The sequence below is a fragment of the Notamacropus eugenii genome, chromosome 2 (assembly GCF_028372415.1).
Source record: "Notamacropus eugenii isolate mMacEug1 chromosome 2, mMacEug1.pri_v2, whole genome shotgun sequence".
Taxonomy (NCBI): Eukaryota; Metazoa; Chordata; class Mammalia; order Diprotodontia; family Macropodidae; genus Notamacropus; species Notamacropus eugenii.
In genome coordinates this window covers 292,594,334-292,614,799 of record NC_092873.1, presented here as the reverse complement: position 1 = coordinate 292,614,799, position 20,466 = coordinate 292,594,334, and the positions used below count along the sequence as shown (strand labels likewise).

General features: G+C 36.3%; 1 protein-coding gene across 3 annotated transcripts in view; it reads right to left on the bottom strand.

Annotated features, from left to right (window-relative positions):
• Positions 1-20,466, bottom strand: part of MAGI3 (membrane associated guanylate kinase, WW and PDZ domain containing 3) — a 226,997-nt gene that overhangs the window by 96,452 nt on the left and 110,079 nt on the right. For all 3 annotated transcript variants that reach the window (XM_072644386.1, XM_072644384.1, XM_072644385.1), the window contains exons 2-4: positions 17,531-17,647; positions 13,775-13,894; positions 1,515-1,724 (exon numbers count right to left, since the gene is read on the bottom strand). In XM_072644386.1, the coding sequence (XP_072500487.1) occupies positions 1,515-1,724; positions 13,775-13,894; positions 17,531-17,647 (447 nt within the window). The remainder of the gene's footprint in view (positions 1-1,514; positions 1,725-13,774; positions 13,895-17,530; positions 17,648-20,466) is intronic.

Genomic DNA, 20,466 nt, shown 5'->3' with positions numbered 1-20,466 from the left:
GACTAGAATAGCCACCTAACAGGTTTTGCTGCCTCCAGTCTCCTTCCACTCCAACACATCCTTCACACAGCTAACAAAGAGATATTCTTAAAGTGTAGGTCTGACCACATCACTGCCCTACTTGATCAACCCCAGTGGCTCCTTGGTCCATTTAGGATAAAATATAAAACCCTGTTCAATTGGGTTCCAACCTGCTTTTCTAGCCCTATTATAAATTATTCCACTTTATGCCAGTCAAACCTATTTTTTTGCTGTTCTTGATACACGTTAAAAGCTCATTTACTATCTGTCTGGAGGGATTCTTCTTCCAAGAGCTGAGGGAGCAGCCGTGACCATAGCTGAGGCCTTGGTATATATAGTTCAAAGTACCAATACAATGGTAACAAGACCTTGTCTAAACTGTGAGAGATTACATAAGCCTGCAAAAAAGCATAAATGAGGGAAGTGTTGAAGGCATGAGCAGTAGTGGCTGGTCCATGGAAGATACTGGGATTCCCTCACTTGCAGCAGCTAGGGGCAAACAATAGGATGGACAGCTGAGGATAGAGTGTGAGTGGCAACTTGCCTGTTCACTACCCTCTGTGAGAAAACTGAAAAGGTTTCTTTCTCTAATCCTCCTTCCCCATTCACTTGCTTATTTAATAGGCATCTCTTGCAGTCTGTTCTATTGTTATGTTGTTTTATTATTGATTCTATGTTCCCTTTACAAAAACACCTGTGGTCAGCCCAGACTTCTTTATTTCCTTATATATATTCTGCCTGTGGTCAGAGGATGCAATTAAGGGAAAAACTGGTTATTTTAACTACAAAGAAGGAAACCGACTAGGAGGTTTCCTTCTAAGTTAAAAGGGCAAATATTTGTTAAAGAGCATTCTATGAGGTTCTCCCATGCCTTCATTATTGTTCCTACCTATATTTCTGATCTGGGGTATCACTACCTCCAAGATGACTCCTACAATACAATAAGGGTCCACCAGAGTAGTGGGTGGTCTCCATTAAGATTTGAGGTTTTTCACTGAATGAAAAATAAAGGGGCCAATTTGAAATTTTTGCTGAGAAAGAGGTCAATTTTCAAGTTAATTTTCCTATTGTGATTTTAGATTCCTGTTAATAACTATATTTTTATAACTGTTTCCTAAACCACCTAAATTTTCCTCACAAGTCATAGGGAGGAAAAACAAGTATCAAGATTCTTATTAGGATATCAGACATTAATCTTAGAAAACTCTTAAGCAAAGATGCAAATAGCTTATAATTTCTATAACTTATATAAATATATTCTATATTATATTCTATATAAATGTCTATTTCTTGAAATAGCCTTCAGAATTTAGTATATTATCTATAGTGATTTCCTTTGCCTTATCATGTCATATTAGTAGATAGCCATAAATCCACAAAGTGGGAATATTGCTACCTTTTGTCATATAAAAAAGTGAACTACTTACAGTTTAGTGCCATGTTAAAGTCAATCCATAAGTACACTAATAAGGAATTGTTCATCAGTTACAAACCTGTACTTCCACTTCCATTAACTGCCTCCTTGTCTTCCTCCTCTTCCTCCTCAGGAAGAGAGCTGTCCATTCTTTGCATTTTGCTGACTGATGTGGTTCTTTTTCGTTGAGATTCTGTGTCAAAGTCATTATCGAATAGGACTTGATCAACTGGATCTGGCTGGAAAGGACTAGGTTCTGCTGGAGGCTTGGGAGTTCCATAGAAGTTTCCTGATGTGTAAAATAAACAGCAACAGTACTGTCAACGAGAATATTAGCAATCACGAGTAGCTCACTCAGTTCTGCACTGTGCAATGTTATTACAGAGGGACTGGCTTCTGGTTACTGACTAACTGAAAACAGATGTGCCATTTAAAATCGAATTAGGCAACTTTGCTGCATACTAAAGTGTATACAATCTGTAATTACTGAATTATAAATGCTGTTACTTATAATTGCACTTTATTTTTATTAAGGTGCAGAGGTTGATTTTGTTTTTGAGAGTAACACATTTATTCCCAAAGTGACTGTATTACAAATAGTTCTGGATAAAGAACTTAATTTATTTCTCCTTTGTTAATTGTAAGTATGTTAATACATTTATGTAAGATATACAGCAGGATTACGTATGAATAAAAGGTAAAGGTAACTAACCCTAATCAATTTTGTTCTGATGTGCAACATAATTAATAATTTTGTTGAAACCTGAAATCTGTAGGGAAGCTGAAGCTAAAAAAACCACAGAATCTTTTTACAGAAAAGTAATTAAAAATAAAAATTTTACATGTCCTAATTACATAATTTCATTTACTGCTTTATCAAACAAGTATGGCACTGATTGTACAACTCAATATTGGCTCACACCTGAAAGGCAAAAAACATTAATTTTACCATGTTATCATAAGAATTAGCATTTTTTATAGAAATAAATGATCCAAAAAAAATTCACGCAACTTAATTTCTCAATTTTATACATATTCTTAATCAAAGAGCTAAGTACAGAAGGAAGGGGCTCATCAGAACTATCTGTATTAACAGTTGGTGGCTATCATGAGTTTTGAACTTGTATTAATCATAATCACGCTAATATTATAGTGCGATAAAGTAAGCAAATTATGCTTTGAGAAATAAAATACCCTCTCCCTATTTAAGATGAATCACATCCTCTAAGCAAAGGCTTTTGCTCCCTAGAAGAATTAATTAAGGCACTCACCCATGTGAGGTAAATTAGTTCTCCCAGAGGAATGGCTAGTAGTTTTTCTGGAAGAAAAATCTATCTCAAATTTTGCTTCCAACATGAATCATAAACTGATCATCACATTCCATAGACAAGTCTATAACAATGTTTTCAACAACTTTTAAGCACCCATTCAATAGGAGAAGCAGCGGAAATACACACCACTTTTGGAAATCTGGCTTTAGGAGATATTTTTGTATTTATATTAGAAGAGTATTTCTTATAATTTCTAATATTTTATATAAAACAATAAAAGAGAGAAGAGAGGGGAAAAGAGGAAAAGGAGAGAGGCAAAGTGAGAGAGAGAGAGAGAGAAAGAGAGAGTTATTCTGCTAATAAATAGGACCATTATTCTCTCTCAGGCTTGAAACCTCTAGTTACATTTGAACCTCCAATCCAGACAGCTCCCATCTCCATGAACTGCTATACCATACTGATTTTTTCCTATACACTCTCTTTTGTAAATGGTCCAATTCTTTCTTCACACAATGCTACCACCCTGGTTCAGACCATTACCTTTTCTCTGTACTATGCCAACAGCCTTCAAACTAATCTTCAAGTCACCAGTGTTTCCACCTGACAATCCATCCTAATCTGGCTAGATCATACCTAGCTCAAAAAAGTCTATGAATCCCCATTGGCTACAAAACAAGGTGTAAACTCCTTACTTAGTCTTATATTTGAAGTCCTTCAAAAAGTATCTCTAAATTACCTTTCTTATCTTTTACTATTCCCCTATACAAAAACTTTGCCTCAGCAAATTCATAATTCCTAACAAATATGCCATCCTTTATCACCTCTGGGCTTTTCCTTTTGCCTAGCGGGCCCTCCATTTCAAGCTATCCAAATTCTATATCCTCCAAGATCTGGCTCAAACATCATCATGGCCTTCATGAAGATGATCACACAAGCCCTTCCCTCCCATAAAATCCTATAGCACTTTGCACTCTTTTCATGGTTCTTAACATATACACAATGTAAAGGAAAGAGCACTGGAATAAAGTCATAATTGTAGACTCAAATCCTTGCTCTGACACTTAATAAAACTTGGGCAAATCACATGACCTCTCTGATCCCCATTTTTCCCTTCTCAATAAGAGGGGATAGTAGTACTTGAAACTTCAGAGGGCTGTTATGAAAAAAGAGCTTTGTAACCTTACACCATTTAACATACATTTTTAAATCCTTTTTTGTGCATTTGTTTAGTCATTTGTAGAAAAGGTATAATAATATTTGTAACACATTAATTAATGCAGGTTGATTCCTGTAGTGCCATAAAATACTGGATGGAGAGAGGGCTGGCCCTTGAGTCAGGAAGACCTAGTTTAAGTCCTGCTTTTTAGATGTGGTGACCGGGTGACCCAAAGGTCACAAGAGAAGTGACTTTTCAGTGCCTTGGTCAAGTTTCTAAAACTGTTTGTTGCAAAGCAGATACATAGTAGAGGGAGTTTCCTCTTTGTGATCATCCTAGAATCAGGAAATCATAGGTCTGGCACAAAAACAAAACAAACAGCAACAACAAAAAAACTGTGGCGATCAAATGAGATCACACAATCAGAATTAAAAAATTTAAGATGGAAGAGACCTTGGCAGTCATCTATTCCAACCTAGATCTGAAAAAAAAATCTCCATGAACAAATGATCATCTACAATCTCTGTCTGACAACTTCCAGGGAGAGGACAATCCTGCTACCTTCCAAGGCAGGCTATCCAACATCAGAATAACTGTAATTGTTAATTTTTTTTTTCCTGATATTAAGCCTAAATTTCCATCTTTACAAATTCACCCCTTTCTCCTGCTTCTTCTCACTGGGAAATTGAAAGCACTTTGTACACTATTAAGCCCATACAAATTTATGGGATTATCATTACAGAAGTAGGATGGCATTGTGGGTAGACACCCTATATCCAGGGCAGAAAGAAACAGGTTTAAGTCTTATGTGTGATACATATTGGCTATGTGACCTTGGGCAAGTCACCAAAGCTATTAGTGCTCTAGACCAGAGAGCTCAAACCTATAGGCCTGTAACATTCCTCAGTATGGTCAGGACCAGATTAAACTTTAATTGGGAAATATTTAACAAAATAAATAAAAATACAATAAAACATTTTACATTTTAAAACTAAGTTAATCTGTGGTCCACAGGGATAAATGATCCCCCATTTATATTTGAGTGACAAGTCTCTATAATGTTAGTTGCAGAGAAGATGTTGACTTGCATACGTGGAGGCAATTTCCTGACATGGGAATTCTCAATGCCAATGAAATCATAAGTTCAATCCCTATCCTTCACATTAGTTATAATCGAGGATCTAATTTTGTCTGTGTGGGTAATTCACCAAAATATCTCCTGAGCTTCTATGCCTAAAAAATTCACCAATCAAGGGAATTAATGAAAAAAAAAATGCTAAGAAAGGTGTCCTAGCCATACCAGATCATAACTTCTATTATAAAGCAGCAATCATCAACACTACTTGGTAGTGGCTAAGAAATAGAGGGGTACATTAGTGGAATAGCTAAGTTAAGTACACAAGACATAGTAATCAATGTAGTACCGTAGCAATCTCCTGTTTGATAAATCCAAAGATTTCAGTTTCTGAGATAAGAACTTACTATTTGACAAAAACTGCTGGGACAACTGGAAAACAGTATGGCAGAAACTGGGCATAGACCAAAGTGTGACACTGTATACCAAAATAAAGTCCAAATGGGTACATGATTTAGATATAATGGCTGATACTATAAAAAAATTAGGGGAGCAAGGAATAGTTTATCTGTCAAATTTATGGAGAATGGAGGAATTTATGACCAAACAAGAGACAGAGAATATTACAAATTGCAAAATAGATAATTTTGATTACATTAAATTGAAAAGTTTTTGCACAAACAAAATCAATGCAACCAAGATTAGGAGGGAAGCAGAAAACTGGGAAAGAATTTTTACAACTAGTGTCTCTGATAAAGGCCTCATTTCTAAAATATATAGAGAACTGAGTCAAATTTACAATACAAGTCATTCCTCAAGTGATAAATGGTCAAAGAACATGAACAGGCAGTTTTCAGAGGAAGAAATTAAAGATATCTATAGTCATATGAAAAAAATGCTCTAAATCACTCTTGATTAGAGAGATACTCTGAGATACATCATACCTATCAGATTGGCTACCATGACAAAACAGGAAAATGATAAATGTTGGAGAAGATGTGGGAAAGTTGGAACACTAATTCACTGTTGGTGGAGCTGTGAGCTGATCCAACCATTCTGGAGAGCAATATGGAACTATTTCCAAAGGGTTTGCATACCCTTTGACCCAGCAATACCACTTCTAGGGCTGTATCCCAAAGAAATCATAAAAATGGGAAAAGGACCTACACATACAAAAATATTTATAGCAGCTCTTTTTTGTAATGGCCAAGAACTAGAAATCGAGGGAATGCCCATCAGTTGGGGAACAGCTGAACAAGCTATGGTACGTGAATGTAATGTAATGGAATACTATTGTGCTATAAGAAACGATGAACAGGAGGACTTCAAAAAAACCTGCAAAGACTTACATGAACTGATGCTGAGAGAAGTGAGCAGAACCAGGGGAACATTATACACAGTAACAGCTACAGTGTGCGAGGACTGTATCTGATACACAGTTCTCCACAGCAAGGCAAGGACCTAAAACATTTCCAAAGGACTCGATGCAAAACACCATCCATATCCAGAGAAAGAACTATGGAGTCGGAATGCAGAATAAAGCAGACTATTTTCTATTTTGTTATGTTTTGTTTCGTTTTAGTTTTTCTCATGATTTCTTTCATTTGTTTTGTCTATGCAACATGACTAATGTGAAAATGTGTAAGAATGTATGTGTAGAACCCATATAAGATTGCATGCCATTGTCAGGAGGCAAGAGGGGATAGGAGGGCGAGAAAAATTTAAAACTTTTGGAAGTGATTGCTGAAAACTGAAAGCAGATTAATTATAAAAATGAAAAAAACTTAAAAAAAAAAAGAAATGAATAAGTGGGTTTCAGAAAAACCTGAAAGGGTTATATGAAGTGATGCTGAGTGAATGAGCAGAGAATATTGTACACAGTAACAGCCATAGTATGCAATGACTGATTTTGATAGACTTAGCCTTTCTCAGCAATGCAAGAACCTAAAACAATTCCAAAGGACTCATGATGGAAAAGTCATCCACATCCAGAGAAAGAACTATGGAATCAGAATGCAGAGTGAACCCGACTATTTTCTTTCTTGTTTTGTTTTTTTTTTCTTTCTCATGTTTTCTCCCATTAGTTATAATTCTTCTATGCAACATGACTAATGTGAAAATGTGTTTAATAGGAATGTATTTGTAGAGCCTATATCAGATTGCATGCTATCTTGGGGAGGAAGGGGAGAGGGAAGGGGATAAAATTTAAAACTTATGGAAGTGAATGTTGAAAACTAAAAATAAATAAACTAATAAAAAAAATTTAAAAGAAAAGAAAAATTCACCAGCCTGTGGTCAAGCTGGTAAATGAGCCTCCTGCTTTCCAAAAGGATGATCATGCAGTCTGTAGTTAAGCCTGCACTCACAGTCTCTCCAGACTGGCAGGAACGGTAAAAAGCGCTAATCTTTTTTTTTTTTTTGGCTCAAACAAAATTAAAATGTAATTGAGAAATATTTAACAAAATAAATAAAAATGATGTAAGCTCCAGGCTTTAAGATCCCAGAATCACATAAATGCCATGAGGCATTCTAGCAGGGATTCATGATAATTATGGGGGATATGCATTATTTCCCCTCTTAAACAATAAGCCCACTGGAATGCTTCATATTTTTGTACTGCATTCCACGCCTCAGACATACTAGGTGCTCAAAAAATGAATGACTTCCATATTAGCACAGAACATTTTTTGTACCTGTATGGATATGAAAGCACTGCAATGACCCTTCAGTATCTCTCAAAGAATCAGACTGAATAAATACAAAAGTATCAGTTGAGAGTTAACAAGCATTTATTAAACGCCAACTATGTACCAGGCATTGGGCTAAGAGCTGCAGACACAAAGAAAGGCCAACTATGTACAAACAATATATGCACAGGATAAAATGGAGCTAATTAACAGAAGGAAACACATTAGCATTAAGGGAGAAAGGGAAAGTTTCTTGAAGAAGGTAGAATTTTAGCTGAAACTTGAAAAAAGCCAAGGAGATAAAGAGGGACAGAATTACAGTGAAATAGCATTTATTAAGTGCCTACTATGCACCAGCATGCTAAAGGAACGGGATACAAAGAAAGGAAAAAAAAAATTCTTCCTCTTAAGGAATCTAATGTTAGATTCTAATGAGGGAGACAACAAGAAAAACAACTGTGCACAACAACATATAAACAAGATAAATTGGAGCCAGTGTCAGAAGGAAGTCACTAAGATTAAAGAGATGAAGAAGGTGCATCAATGAAAAGGCTCTGAATTAGAAATGGAGTGTGGTGTGTGAAAAGCAGCCAGGAGGCCACTGGCACTGTGTATCCCTGTGCAATGCTAATAGAATAGGAAGATCTTCCCTGTCCATTTATAGGCCTAACACATGGAACCTGTGATGACATGGAGCCTGGGTCACATGGAGCTCAGACTGGAAAGAGCTTGCCCAAGGAGGAGAGAAAGAGAAAATCAAGCTATGAGTGGGTGGAGGGAGGAATTTGTCTAGGGGAACTTGTTTTTGTGGGGAGGCCTGACAGAAAGAAGGTTTACGATGCTGGTGCTCCCTCGATTAGTGATAGGTACCCTGTTAAATTTTACTTCCTGGTATTCTAAAGTAAATATTTTAGTTTTGCCTTTGAGAAAGAGAGTTTATTATATTTTGCAGATTTACCCTGGAAATACGTATGCATATTCATAGCAGCTTGTATGGGTATTACATTGGTGTACACCTTGTCTATAGGGATGAGTAAGGTGTAAGAAGCCTGTAAAGGTTGGGGGGGGGGGGCAGTTATTAAAAGCGTTGAATGCCAAACTGAAGACTTTATACTTGATCCTGGAGGGGACAGAGAGCCACTAGAGTTTATTGGGTAGAGGAGTGACATGGCCACTCCATGTGTTTTAAGAAGATCAATAAGACAGCTGAGTGGAGGATGGATTAGAGTGGGAAGAAACTTGAGGCAGGGAGACCCATCAGCAGCTGAGGTGATGAAGCCTTTTCCAGAGTGCCAGCAATGTCAAAGGAGAGAAGTGGGGTAGATATGAGAGATATTAAGAAAACAGTGAGAGCAAAGAAAGTGGAAATATTCACTGCACATGGCCTCCTCAAGGAGTGCAGCCACAAAAGGAGGGATAGTTAGGATGTACAGATTAAGTGAGGGGTTTTATGAGGTTAAAGGAGAAACATGGTCATATCTGTAGGTAGTAGGGAAGCAGCCAATAGACAGAGTGAAGATTAGTGAGAGTGAGGATGGTAGAGGGGGCAATCCACTGGAGAAGATGGGAATGAATGGGATGACTTGTGCAAGTAGAGGCATTTGCCTTGGCAAGGAGAAGGGTCATCTCTTCATGTGAGACAGAAGAAAAGGAGGAAATAAAAGCAGAAGTCTTCCAGGTGATGTGAAATGAGGAGAAGAGGTGAAGAAGGAACCTTTGGGAATGGTTTCAGTTTTTCAGTGAAGCCAGGTTCTTGGCTTAGAAGGTGGGAGGAAGAATCCTGGAAGTTTTGAGGAGGTATGAAAGAGACACTACGTTGAGTAGGACAGTGAATCAATTAGGGAGGTGTAAAAGGATTGCCTTGTTGCAGTGAGGGACTAGTTGAGATTACACAATATAAATTTTTATGGAACCAGTCGGTAGGATTTCTGTGTTTTCTCTATCTTCATTTAGTACAAACAAAGTTGAGCAGATGATGGGAGTTAACCAAAGTTGGAACCTGGAAAGGCTAGATCATTGAAAGGATAAAATAGCAAGAGACTTAAGAAAAGTGGACAGTGTATAGCTGAACTGGTTCACCAAGGGCTCAAGATGGGGAAGGTAGGAGAGTGCAGTCAGTGCGGGGTTGAAGGTTTAAGAAAGACATGAAGGGTCAAAGGATAAGAGGTCATAGTGAAGATGAAGAACAGGATTTAGGGTTGCAAGTTAAACAGAGAGTTGGAATAATGACACATTGTGATGAGATAAGAGAAGTTATGATATGTGAACTTTTTGATACGTTATGTGAGATAATAAAAACAGTCAGTTAAAGGAAACTAAGAATGTACAAATTGTCTGATAAAAAACCCGGAAAGACAAGAATGAAACAGCACTGAGGACTGTGGGTGCTTTCACTGAAGGAATTTAAAGTCACAAAAGAAAGAACTATCCAAAAAGTAGCTTCCTCATGAAATTTAAGGACCATATAAAACTATCAAATGCTTAAATGGAGCTCTGCTATTATCAATCTAGAAGTCCCCTCCAATAACGAAGACTGAAATCCATCCATCACTGCCCATCTTAATGCAATCTTCATTCATGTCTTCCCATAGATTCACCATAAGGGGCTGACTAAAAGGGGTAAGGACCTTTCCTTGCTTTCACTTGGCACTGAATGGGTACTAGAGACACAATTTGTCTGCCCCTTGTCATCCTTAGACCACATCACATGACGAACCCATAATCTCTTCCTCTCATATTATTCCTTGTTAATCTCTATTCCTGTTCTTCAGAATTCTTCATTAGCTACACTGCTGTCTACTCACACTCCTGTTGTTACTTCTCATTGCCCTCTATAATATGAATTTTGATTCTTCAAAGACTGTCCTATTTCATACACTATTACCATACAGTGACACTTGTATAATACCAGTATTCAAAAGATAGACCTCTACTTCTACTTTTCATTGATAGTTTGGGGTTATTGAAGAAGCACTGCAATTTCCCAAAGGAAATTCAGCCTCGTCTTCCTATTCAGTTGTGGGTCTAATTAATTTTCCATCTGTACTATTTTGTGTGTGTGTGTGTTTATATATACACACAGTGATGAACAAAAACTTCATGCTGTAATCTGGTGAACAGGTATTCTTCATCTACTTGGTATTTTCTGTGTGAATGGAAGAGCCAAACTCTTTTAAGTGATTAGAGATATCTTCCAGAAGGCTTGCAATGTTCAGGAGCTTGATGTAGTCAATAAAATGTCATTCGCATCTGGAGAAAGAATCTTGCTATCAATATCATTCTTAAACTTGGCCTCTATAGTGGATCTTTTTCATCATAGTAAAGACCTTTGTCAAGTATACATTTCCCTGTTTTATGCTTCATCAGAGAACCATTAAACAGTTATTTCTTTTGTTACATCTTTCAAGGTATCTTGAATGCTTTTGATGTTTGGATGTGACATTTCTTGTTATAAGACATCATAAGGCTGTTTGGAATCAAATGTTTTCCATAATCAACAATAATGCACATTGAGATTTTATATTCTCTATTTTATTTAGTTAATTGTGAAAGAGTAAAGATGTGGTCAGTTATAAGAATATCACTTACAAAATCCTATTCTTATCCCTCCAATGCCTTCACTAAAGATGCCCTTGATTTTTGTATGGATGATTCTTAAAGATTTTGTATAGATGGTAGTATAGATGTATAGGCTGGAAGTTACTGATATTCTCTTAGTTGCTTTTTTGAGGTGAGGAGGGACAGGCAACAAGACACAATGGCTCAAAGTGTTCTGAAAAACTGAAGTCAGCCAGTTTGGTGAAGAACTGATCAGAGAGTACAGCAAAGAGTTAATAAGAAATAAACATGAGAATGCTCAAAAATGCTGATATTGGGATGTTTCTCTAGAAAATGATGACTTTGTAGTGAAGAATCAAGAAGGATAAAAGGCTAAATGGTTTAGTGGAAAGAATACTGAACTTAACATGGGACATAGGTTTAATTTATGGACAAATGACTTAATCTCTTTAAATTTTAGTTAATGTATCAATAAAAAGAGGATAAAATTTGTAGTACTCACCCACACAGGGTTATTGCTGAAGGTAAATAAATAATAACCTATACAAAGCTCTTTGCCAGCCTAAAACTGCCAGTTATGATTAATGCCATCTTCTTATCTTTTTTGATGGCACTGAGCTAGAAAGGATCCCAGAAAAAGTCACTATCTTCTCATTATTTTTTTATATTTAATGTTCTATAGATGATTACACTGATTTAAAAATCAGCTTTTTGTTGCCAGAAGTATTAGGAAGATGTAGGTTTCACTGAACCTATAGGAGAAAACAGGATAACTGAAATGACATGCATTATTTTTATCTTCTTTGCTATACTAGCTCTCTACCTGCAGAACTTTTTACTTCATGGAATCTGGAGGTTATAAATGCTTAGAATGGCAACATTTAATAAAACAACGTTCTTAAGTTTCATGGATCAGTGTTATTTATGTCCAGGCAATTGTGAACAAGACTTGCTTCCAAAGCATACTTTTATTCTGTAACAGCACAATTGTTTCATCCAGCAGTGATACGTTATGCAGGTTCTACCATTTTTTTTTGGTCTACTTTGATCATCAAGTCCAGGCTCTTTAAGGAGAGTTGATCTTTCAGCAATTTCTGGTGACACTGATCTAGTCCTGAATTGTCATCATAAACCCCTCCATTCTTTCCTACAACACTGTTGGCTAAGTTCTCACATGTGGATGTGGCGCATGGAGGAGGGCCTTCTGAATGCACTGGTGGATCTTAACTCCATCCAGAGAGAAGTCATTTTTGACTACAATCAACAACTCCAATGGCACATACTTATTTTTAACCTTTCTGAGTGCTCCAGAAAGGTGTGTTTGCTAATTCCAAAAGTTCAGTGTGAGTTTATGCTTTGAAAATATTTGCCATCCACTTCCTCCTTGATGAGGATGGACTCATCTTAGTCAAATGCATTAGGGGAATGGAACCTTGTGCTTCTTCCCTATTTCCTGTTCTAGAATGATCACATCCTTACTACACAATGACAAATGGGCAACTCCATTAACTTCTTGTTTAGCAAAACACTCACAACATGTTTTGGGAAGTTAACATTCTACAATTAAGGTAAGGCTGTGATTTTTAGACAACCAACCTACATTTATGATAGTCTACAATATACAAAATACACTTGCCTTCACCTAATTAACAAAACCAAAACCCAAAATTCAAAGCCTAAACAGCTATCTGACTAAAGTGAGAAATAAACTGCTAGTATTTCTTACAAATGGAAAAATGCTAATTGTTCTGGGTATGCAGACCCATATGCAATGCCATATATCTTTTGTCTCTGACACTTATAAGCTGTGTGACTTTAGGTAAGTCACTTCACTTCCGAATGTGAGTTCCTTCACCTGTAAATGGACATAATACCTACACTACCTAGAAACTACTTTGGAGAAAGTACTTTGGAAACCTGAAAACTATATGTAAATATGAATTATGCAGTCATTCAAAAATAAATACCTCTGGATTCATTAGGAATCAGTGAAGTATATACTGTATTAGGCAGTTTGAATTATTAAAGAACAGCTCACTTTCAAGTTTCTTTATATTACTTGGTATTTCAGTTTAATAATTTTTTTTTGGTTTCTTAAAAGTTTATTTTCTTATTGATCTATTTTAACATTACACTCATTTTCCAAATATATCTCTCTGCATTCTCCTACTCTGTGAGCCATTCCTGGTAACAAAGATTAAAAAAAAAAGTTCAGCAAAACCAACAGCAATTTTGCACAACAGTCTAAGCAACATTCCCCTGCCTCTGTGAAGAATGGAGAGGGGGCATTTTCTCTACAAGGCCAAGCTTGGTCACTATAATTAAATAGAACTTAATTTCATTTTATCCCCCATTTAAATCACTACTAATTATGTTTTCCTACTTATGCTTACTTTAACCTGCATCACAGATAAGTTCCCTTGGTTTTTCAGTGTTTTTGGTAATTTATCAAATTCACCTCAATGAAGAAAAAAGGCCCTCTAAAAGAAGTAAAAATTTAGAAGCATTTGGTATTTCACTGATCAAATTCTGTCTAAGGTGTTTTCTGTTATTCAGATATACTCGTGGATATGAAATGTTTTGGTCACATACCATCATATGTTCCACTTTCTAACAATGCTCCGCTCTCTTCTAGAACTTTGAACTGCTCAACAGAAATGAAATTATAGTCTACCCCTGGAACTTCTCCATCCCTAGGGGCTCTTGTAGTGCCTAAAAGGGGAGAAAAGAGAGACATCAGGTTATAAAATACGTCTTAATTTACAAAATATCCTGAGATGATGCTCACAAAAAAGTCAACTGAAATTTCCAAGTGAAACTAGGACAATAAATAGTGTATAGATGAGAAAAGAGAATTTTAAATAAAGATAAACACATGAATTTATGAAATTTGAAACTACAGAGACTGGAAAGCTGAGTCTGAGTGTCATGGGAAATTTAATTGCCTAAGAACTAACACTTATATTAAACTTCAACAAATAACTCAATTATCTTTGCTAACTGGGAAAAGGAGATGATATAATGGATAAAGCTCAGCAATAAAAGAAAAAAAAAACCAAATCCTTGTCAGTTATGTCCCCATGTCATATTACTGATACCAGGACAGCTAGATAGATCATTGGGCCTAAAGATTTGAAATTGAGTTCAAAACTGGCCTCAGACTCTTACTAGCTTTGGGACCCTGAGCAAGTCACTTAAACTCTGCCCTAGTTTCCTCATCTATAAAGTGGGAATAATAATAGCATCCACCTCCCAGGGTTGTTTTGAGGATCAAATAAGATAATAATTATAAAGTGCTATATATACCTCCCAAGCAGTCACTTAAACTCTACATTCTGTGTGAATGTGAAGGCATAAAAAAAAAAAAAAGAAAGAAAAAAAGGTTTTCTGGAAGACTTGTTATATTCCAATGAGAAAAGAAGGAAAGAATTCTAGATTATTATTATTTTTGACTAATTCATAAAATATTCAAATTGATTGATTTGGACAGTCTTCATAAAAAGAGTGTTAGGCTTAGAGTCCAGATGACAGGTTCAAATTCCATCTCTGATGTTACTTTTGAGACTCAGAATATGTCAGTATGTGTTTTGAACTAAGCTATATAAAGAGTGTACCCTCCACTGAAGAAATAACGGTTTCTTTTTGCATTTTCTTGCTTGCTTTTTCATTCATCCAGTTTACTACTTAGGTATTAATCTCTGAAATTATTTCTAAAATATATGGAGTACTAGGATTTTAACATAAAACTAACTTCATAAAATGAACAAATCAAAATGATTGTTTTTTGCTCCATCAGATAGGTGATAGGAAACTCCTTGAGTTTACTGAGTATGAGACTGACATATTCAGACCTGTAAGTTAGGAAAATCACTGGCAAATTTTGGCAGATGGAATTAAAATTTTAATTTAAAACAGAGAGAAACTAGAGTTAGGAAGTCCAACTAATAGACTATTCTAATAGTCCTGGTGAGAAGAGATGAGGGACTAAGCTAGAGTGATGGCTGCATATGTAGAATAAGCATATACTAAGTGAAAACCTAACTTTAGTACAGAAGTTTTAAAATTCTTTACTGATTTCAGCAAAAGAGAACCTAGGAAATACTTAAGATAAAAATACAACAATGTTACCTCGACATTATTCCTTCTATTAAGTAATTAGTGCCCTCCTTTTACCTCTATACCACTACATCCCCACTGCCACTTCTTGACTCTTTCTTTCCTGCAGTAACTTCTTATTCGCTGAGATTCAATCACTACAAATTTTATCACCCAATTAAGACTCTGGTAGCTGTGATTTATCCTGAGGACTCCCCAGACATTCTCCCTTGTTTTTCAATGAATTCAGTGCCTAGTTCACCCCAATTCTTGCCCTCATTCCAGGTAACTTTAACATACATACTGTTGCTCCCTCAAATATCCAAACTTCTCAGTTCCTGAATATACTCAATTCCCAAGACCTATTCATTTACTCTACCTCAGTTGCACACAGATATAGTCAGTCAGTCAGTCAGTCAATCAACTAGCATTTACTAAGTATCTACCACATGCTACATACTGTGCTAAGCACTGAGAAAAAAAGGCGAAAAAAGTGTTCCAATAAATGTTCATAAAGTCTAAAATTCCTTTATCTGATCACAATTATTTAAGAACATAAAGATTTTCAAATATGTTTATGTATGCTCATGAAATGAGTATGTTTCCAGGCAGCACAGCAAATAGAGGACTGAACCTGGAATCAGGAAGACCTAAGTTCAAATTTAGACTCAGACACTATGTGTCTAGGCAAGTCACTTAACCTCTGCTACCTTAGTTTCCTCAAATGAAAAGTGGAGATAATAGCATCTACCTCAGATGAGATAATATTCTTAAAAAGCACTTAGCACAGTGCCTAGCAAATAGTAGGTGCTATAAAAAGCTTTCCTTCCCTTCCCCCATCAACTAACATCTCTGGAAGACAAGAACATGCTCACCAACTTCTAGAATAAAGGAAAAATTTTAAAAGTCCACAGAAAAAGAAGGCACTGAATTCTTCCCCTTTTTGTGAAAAAAAAAAAAAGAGTTCTTCCAGGGGCAGAAAAGTATCCCGTCTACTTTTGCATTTGAATTGTACTATATATACTGCTTGTCTTCAGTTACTGCAATAATAACTGACTTTTATATAGCATACTGACTGCCACAGAGTAAGTAGGTAATAATGCCTGTTGACTGACTTCCTGAATAGTGTTTTAAGATTTACAAAGTACTATATAGATATTTTCATTCAATCCTCACAACAAACCTATAGAAACTAAGGTAGGTACCATAATTATTAACATCTTCATTTTATATATTAGATGAAACTGAGCCCAGCAAATAAATAACTGAGCATCATAGAGATTAAGTGACTTGCCCAGGGTCATAAAGCTTTTAAGTGGTATGATTATATATGAAGTATGATTCAAAATAAAGTCTAACTCAAAATTTTAATGTTTTACACCTGTAGATAGTTTTCTTTTTTTAATTTAATTTTATTATTATTTTTTTAATGTTTTACAATCACTGCCATAAAATTAAGATTTTATCCCCCTCACACCTACCCCCCACTACCCCCCTCCCTCCCCACGACAGCATACAGTTTTGTATAGGTTATACATATACTTTCCCATTGAGTACGTTTTCACTACACCTGTAGACAGTTTCCAATAAATTTTTAAACTTAGTCAACTGTGGACCATGATTCTATACCACCCCTCACCCAGACACCCCAGGCTTTTAGTCCTGCTACATGTTTCCCTGACTGAGAATTCCTGTTCACATTTTTCTTGCTCTAGGAACAAATATCAAATCAATACTACTATTGCTTATGTAAAGGGCATGTTAATCAACTCCTCAAAAGTTCCACTCACTAGGTGTGATTTCCCAACCCAACACCCTTTTCTGTTTTCAACTCTGATTTTATGTGTTATCTCTTTCTACTAGAATGTGAGGTCCTTGAAGGCAGGGACTACCTTGTTTTTGTAACTGTATCTGCAGAGCTGAGCACAGTGCTCATAGCAAATACATAATAAATGTTTTCATTTATGCAAATCCATGAGGAGAAGTAAAGACTGGAAAGCAGTAAGACTGCTTTATCTTAAATACTGTATTAATAATGCTAATTTTTCTTCACAATCAAAAATTTTCCAATTTTCTAAAAAAGTTAAATTCTTCAAGAGCTTCTTGCAGCCTAATGATCAATCTCAGGGGTTAGGGAGTAGGGTGGAGGATGTCCCAATCTCTAACAGAACCGCAGCCTTTATTCACTTTTGTCTGTACATCTTTAGTTTAACTGGAATGCTTAAGTCTTAATTGCAGCACTCACATACTTACATGGGATGGTTCTCAAGTAGAGATTGTCTCTGATCACCTGCTGGAGTTTATGATCAATTGAGCCTTTCTGAAATTGAAGACTCAGATAATGACGCAAATCTTTATTGATGACTTTTCCTACCGGAAAAAAAAAACACCACATATTATTTTGTGAACACCAGCAAGTACTTTCATTAAAGTTCTACTCCAATGGCTCTGATCCCGGGTTCTAAAAGGCTATTCCAGAAGAATGCAAGCTCTGGGCAAGTCCTGACAAATTAGAAAGGCTATGAGTATAACTGTGGTGACAGATTGTCCTCCAAGGATCAGTCTAAGGTACACAGAGGTTAATTTTATGGGACACAGCAACTCATGAAACCTATAAGAATAGTGTAGCACAGCTATAAAATAGACAAACCTTTGTGGACCATATTGTGCTAGAATATTTTTATTTCTTTAATCAAATGATATGTCTGCTGCTAAGAGAGTACACTGTTTGCAAAGCAACCCATATGCACATATTATATAAGCATGTAGAACATAATGTAAAAATATAAGGGCAGAAACCTTCCTTACTAGCCAGTTTTATGAAATGTAAACATTGCTTTCAGCCAAGATGATATGGGTATCTCAGTCTGACCTCCAGTAAAGAGAATGGGTAGGGATTTCTGCCCACGTAGATGACAGAATGGCATTCTATTCACAAGGAAATAAGAAGTTTTATTCCTCTAATTAGAGTAGTAATGGTGATGTAAACAGGGAAGTGAGAATTCAAGATTTAGAAGGAAATAGGAATGGGGGATAATCCAGAGGGCAGTAGAATGGTTAGTAAGGGTTTGTGTTAGAAACATACTTGACACACAAAAAAGTATCAAGGAAAATTTATTAGAGCAGAGATCACAGGAATTGAATGTCTTGGCCAAAGTGGACTCCAACCCTCTTTGCAGGAGGAGAGAGTGTGCTGGACACAGAATTATACTATTAGTTCAGGACAAATGCTCCCATGAGGAGATGGATTGGTCTGCTCTCTATTAGGTCACCATCATCTCTACATGCTCATTACATAACCATCTGTGGTGTGATTCCCCCCTTCCAAATATGCTTCAACATAGGACCCATGATCAGAAAATGGAGGGATAATTTTATGCAGGGTGTGTCTGCTTGTATGCATGAGATTCATTAAGCAAGTGCAGTAAAGAAAAGCTTTCTCCTGGTTATTCTAGGTCATTTTCCCTGACTAGTTTAAGATTTGGTCCCCTTTATAAAGAACTTTGAAATTTTCTGAAGGCCACTGCCTATCTCCTGATTGGCTGAGTTCACTTGCTGTCTGCTAGCTTTCTTATTATCTGACTTATTCTCAGTGACTTTATCATCTAGTAACTCTGTGAAAACTTAACTTTTTGCTGTCTCTCACAGTTTGCATATGGCAAAAATAGGACCAGCAGAGGTTAAAAAAAGAAATAAAACAATCCATCCCCCATTTGCCTCTGTTAAGTGTTGATTATCAGTCGAGACTCCAATTAGCTGGAACTTATTAGAAAGGGAATGAGATACAATGAGACACAACAGATTGAATCAATAACTGCATCTACTATTGGACTTTAACTATCAAAACTGTGCTGTCAAAGCTATAGGAAAGCATATTTTAACTCAGTAATTGCTCCTTATTCACTTAGATAGCTGTTGTGGTCAAACACCACATGAGCTGTAACTGTTTCTGTACTCTTTTCCACACATACAGCTCATATGAAAAAGTACATAAGGGTTTGCGGTAGGAAACGATGTTCTAGAAGACTAGAAGATACCAGTGGGATCCTAACTTCACTGCTCTTTGTTGAAGATGTAAAAACAAAGCTTGGGGTTAGAATAGCCCTGATATGTATTTGTGAGCTTAAAAATGTAATTACTTGGAGCAACACTTTTTTTTAAATTCAAGATTTCCTCAATTTTAATTACATTAAGTTTTAACCAGAGATGATGTGAGATGTGTTGGACCCAGATCAAATTTTAATGTGAAAACAACAAAAACAAAGAGTAAGGCAAAATTAAAGAAGAAAAGATACAATAGAAATAATGACTCAAAAAACACTTCTGTCTGTAAAGACTCCTGAAGGAAAGAATTAAACAACTGCTGTGTTTAGAACCTGGGAGCTCTCCAAGGTGAGAAGATAAAGAAAAAGGAGCTGAATATATTCATATCCTAGGAGCAGGAACAGCTTCTAATTTCTAGTGTCTACTCCTATAAAGGCTCTAGGTGAAGCTCTGATATTTAGAGTTGAAAGGAAGGCACCAGAATTTTTTCATAAAATAAATATTTTTGATAAAACTGGCAACAATAAAACCTTTCTTTCTATTAACACTAGTTTGAGCTTAGAAAGAGCCTTACAGGTACTCTAATCCACCACTTTCATTTTATACAGGAAAATACTGGGATGCAGGTATGTGTGTTCGTCCTTCGTTACCAAAGAAGACCATGCCATCAGAGAAATGATGACATGACTTGCACTTGACTTTGTTTTGAGTGAGGGAGGGCTACTAGGACACAGACCAGCTCACTGACTCACTCAAGGTTACTAAGTGTCAGAGTGAGGATTTGAACCCAGGTCTTCTTAAACAAAATCCAATCTTCCCTCCTTCCTGTCTCCACAGTCAGAAATGTTACAAATTGCAAAGTATAAATTAAGTAAACTAGATTAACAAATGAGTTATAATTAGTCAAGATAATTTAATAGTAATGATTATGGCAGAGCAGAGACAGGGGCTGGACCTATGATTTCAATAGCAGGTAGAATTCCCGTATCTGCACAACTCCTCCTTATCCATGCAGGGCAGGGAGCATTTTTCTCTCTACTTTAGTCTTAGAGACTGAGACGACACTAGAGTACTAAAAAGTTAAGTGCCTTTTCCTGGTCACACTGCCAGTGTGTGTCAGTGAGGTACTTTCAAGTTAGTGATAA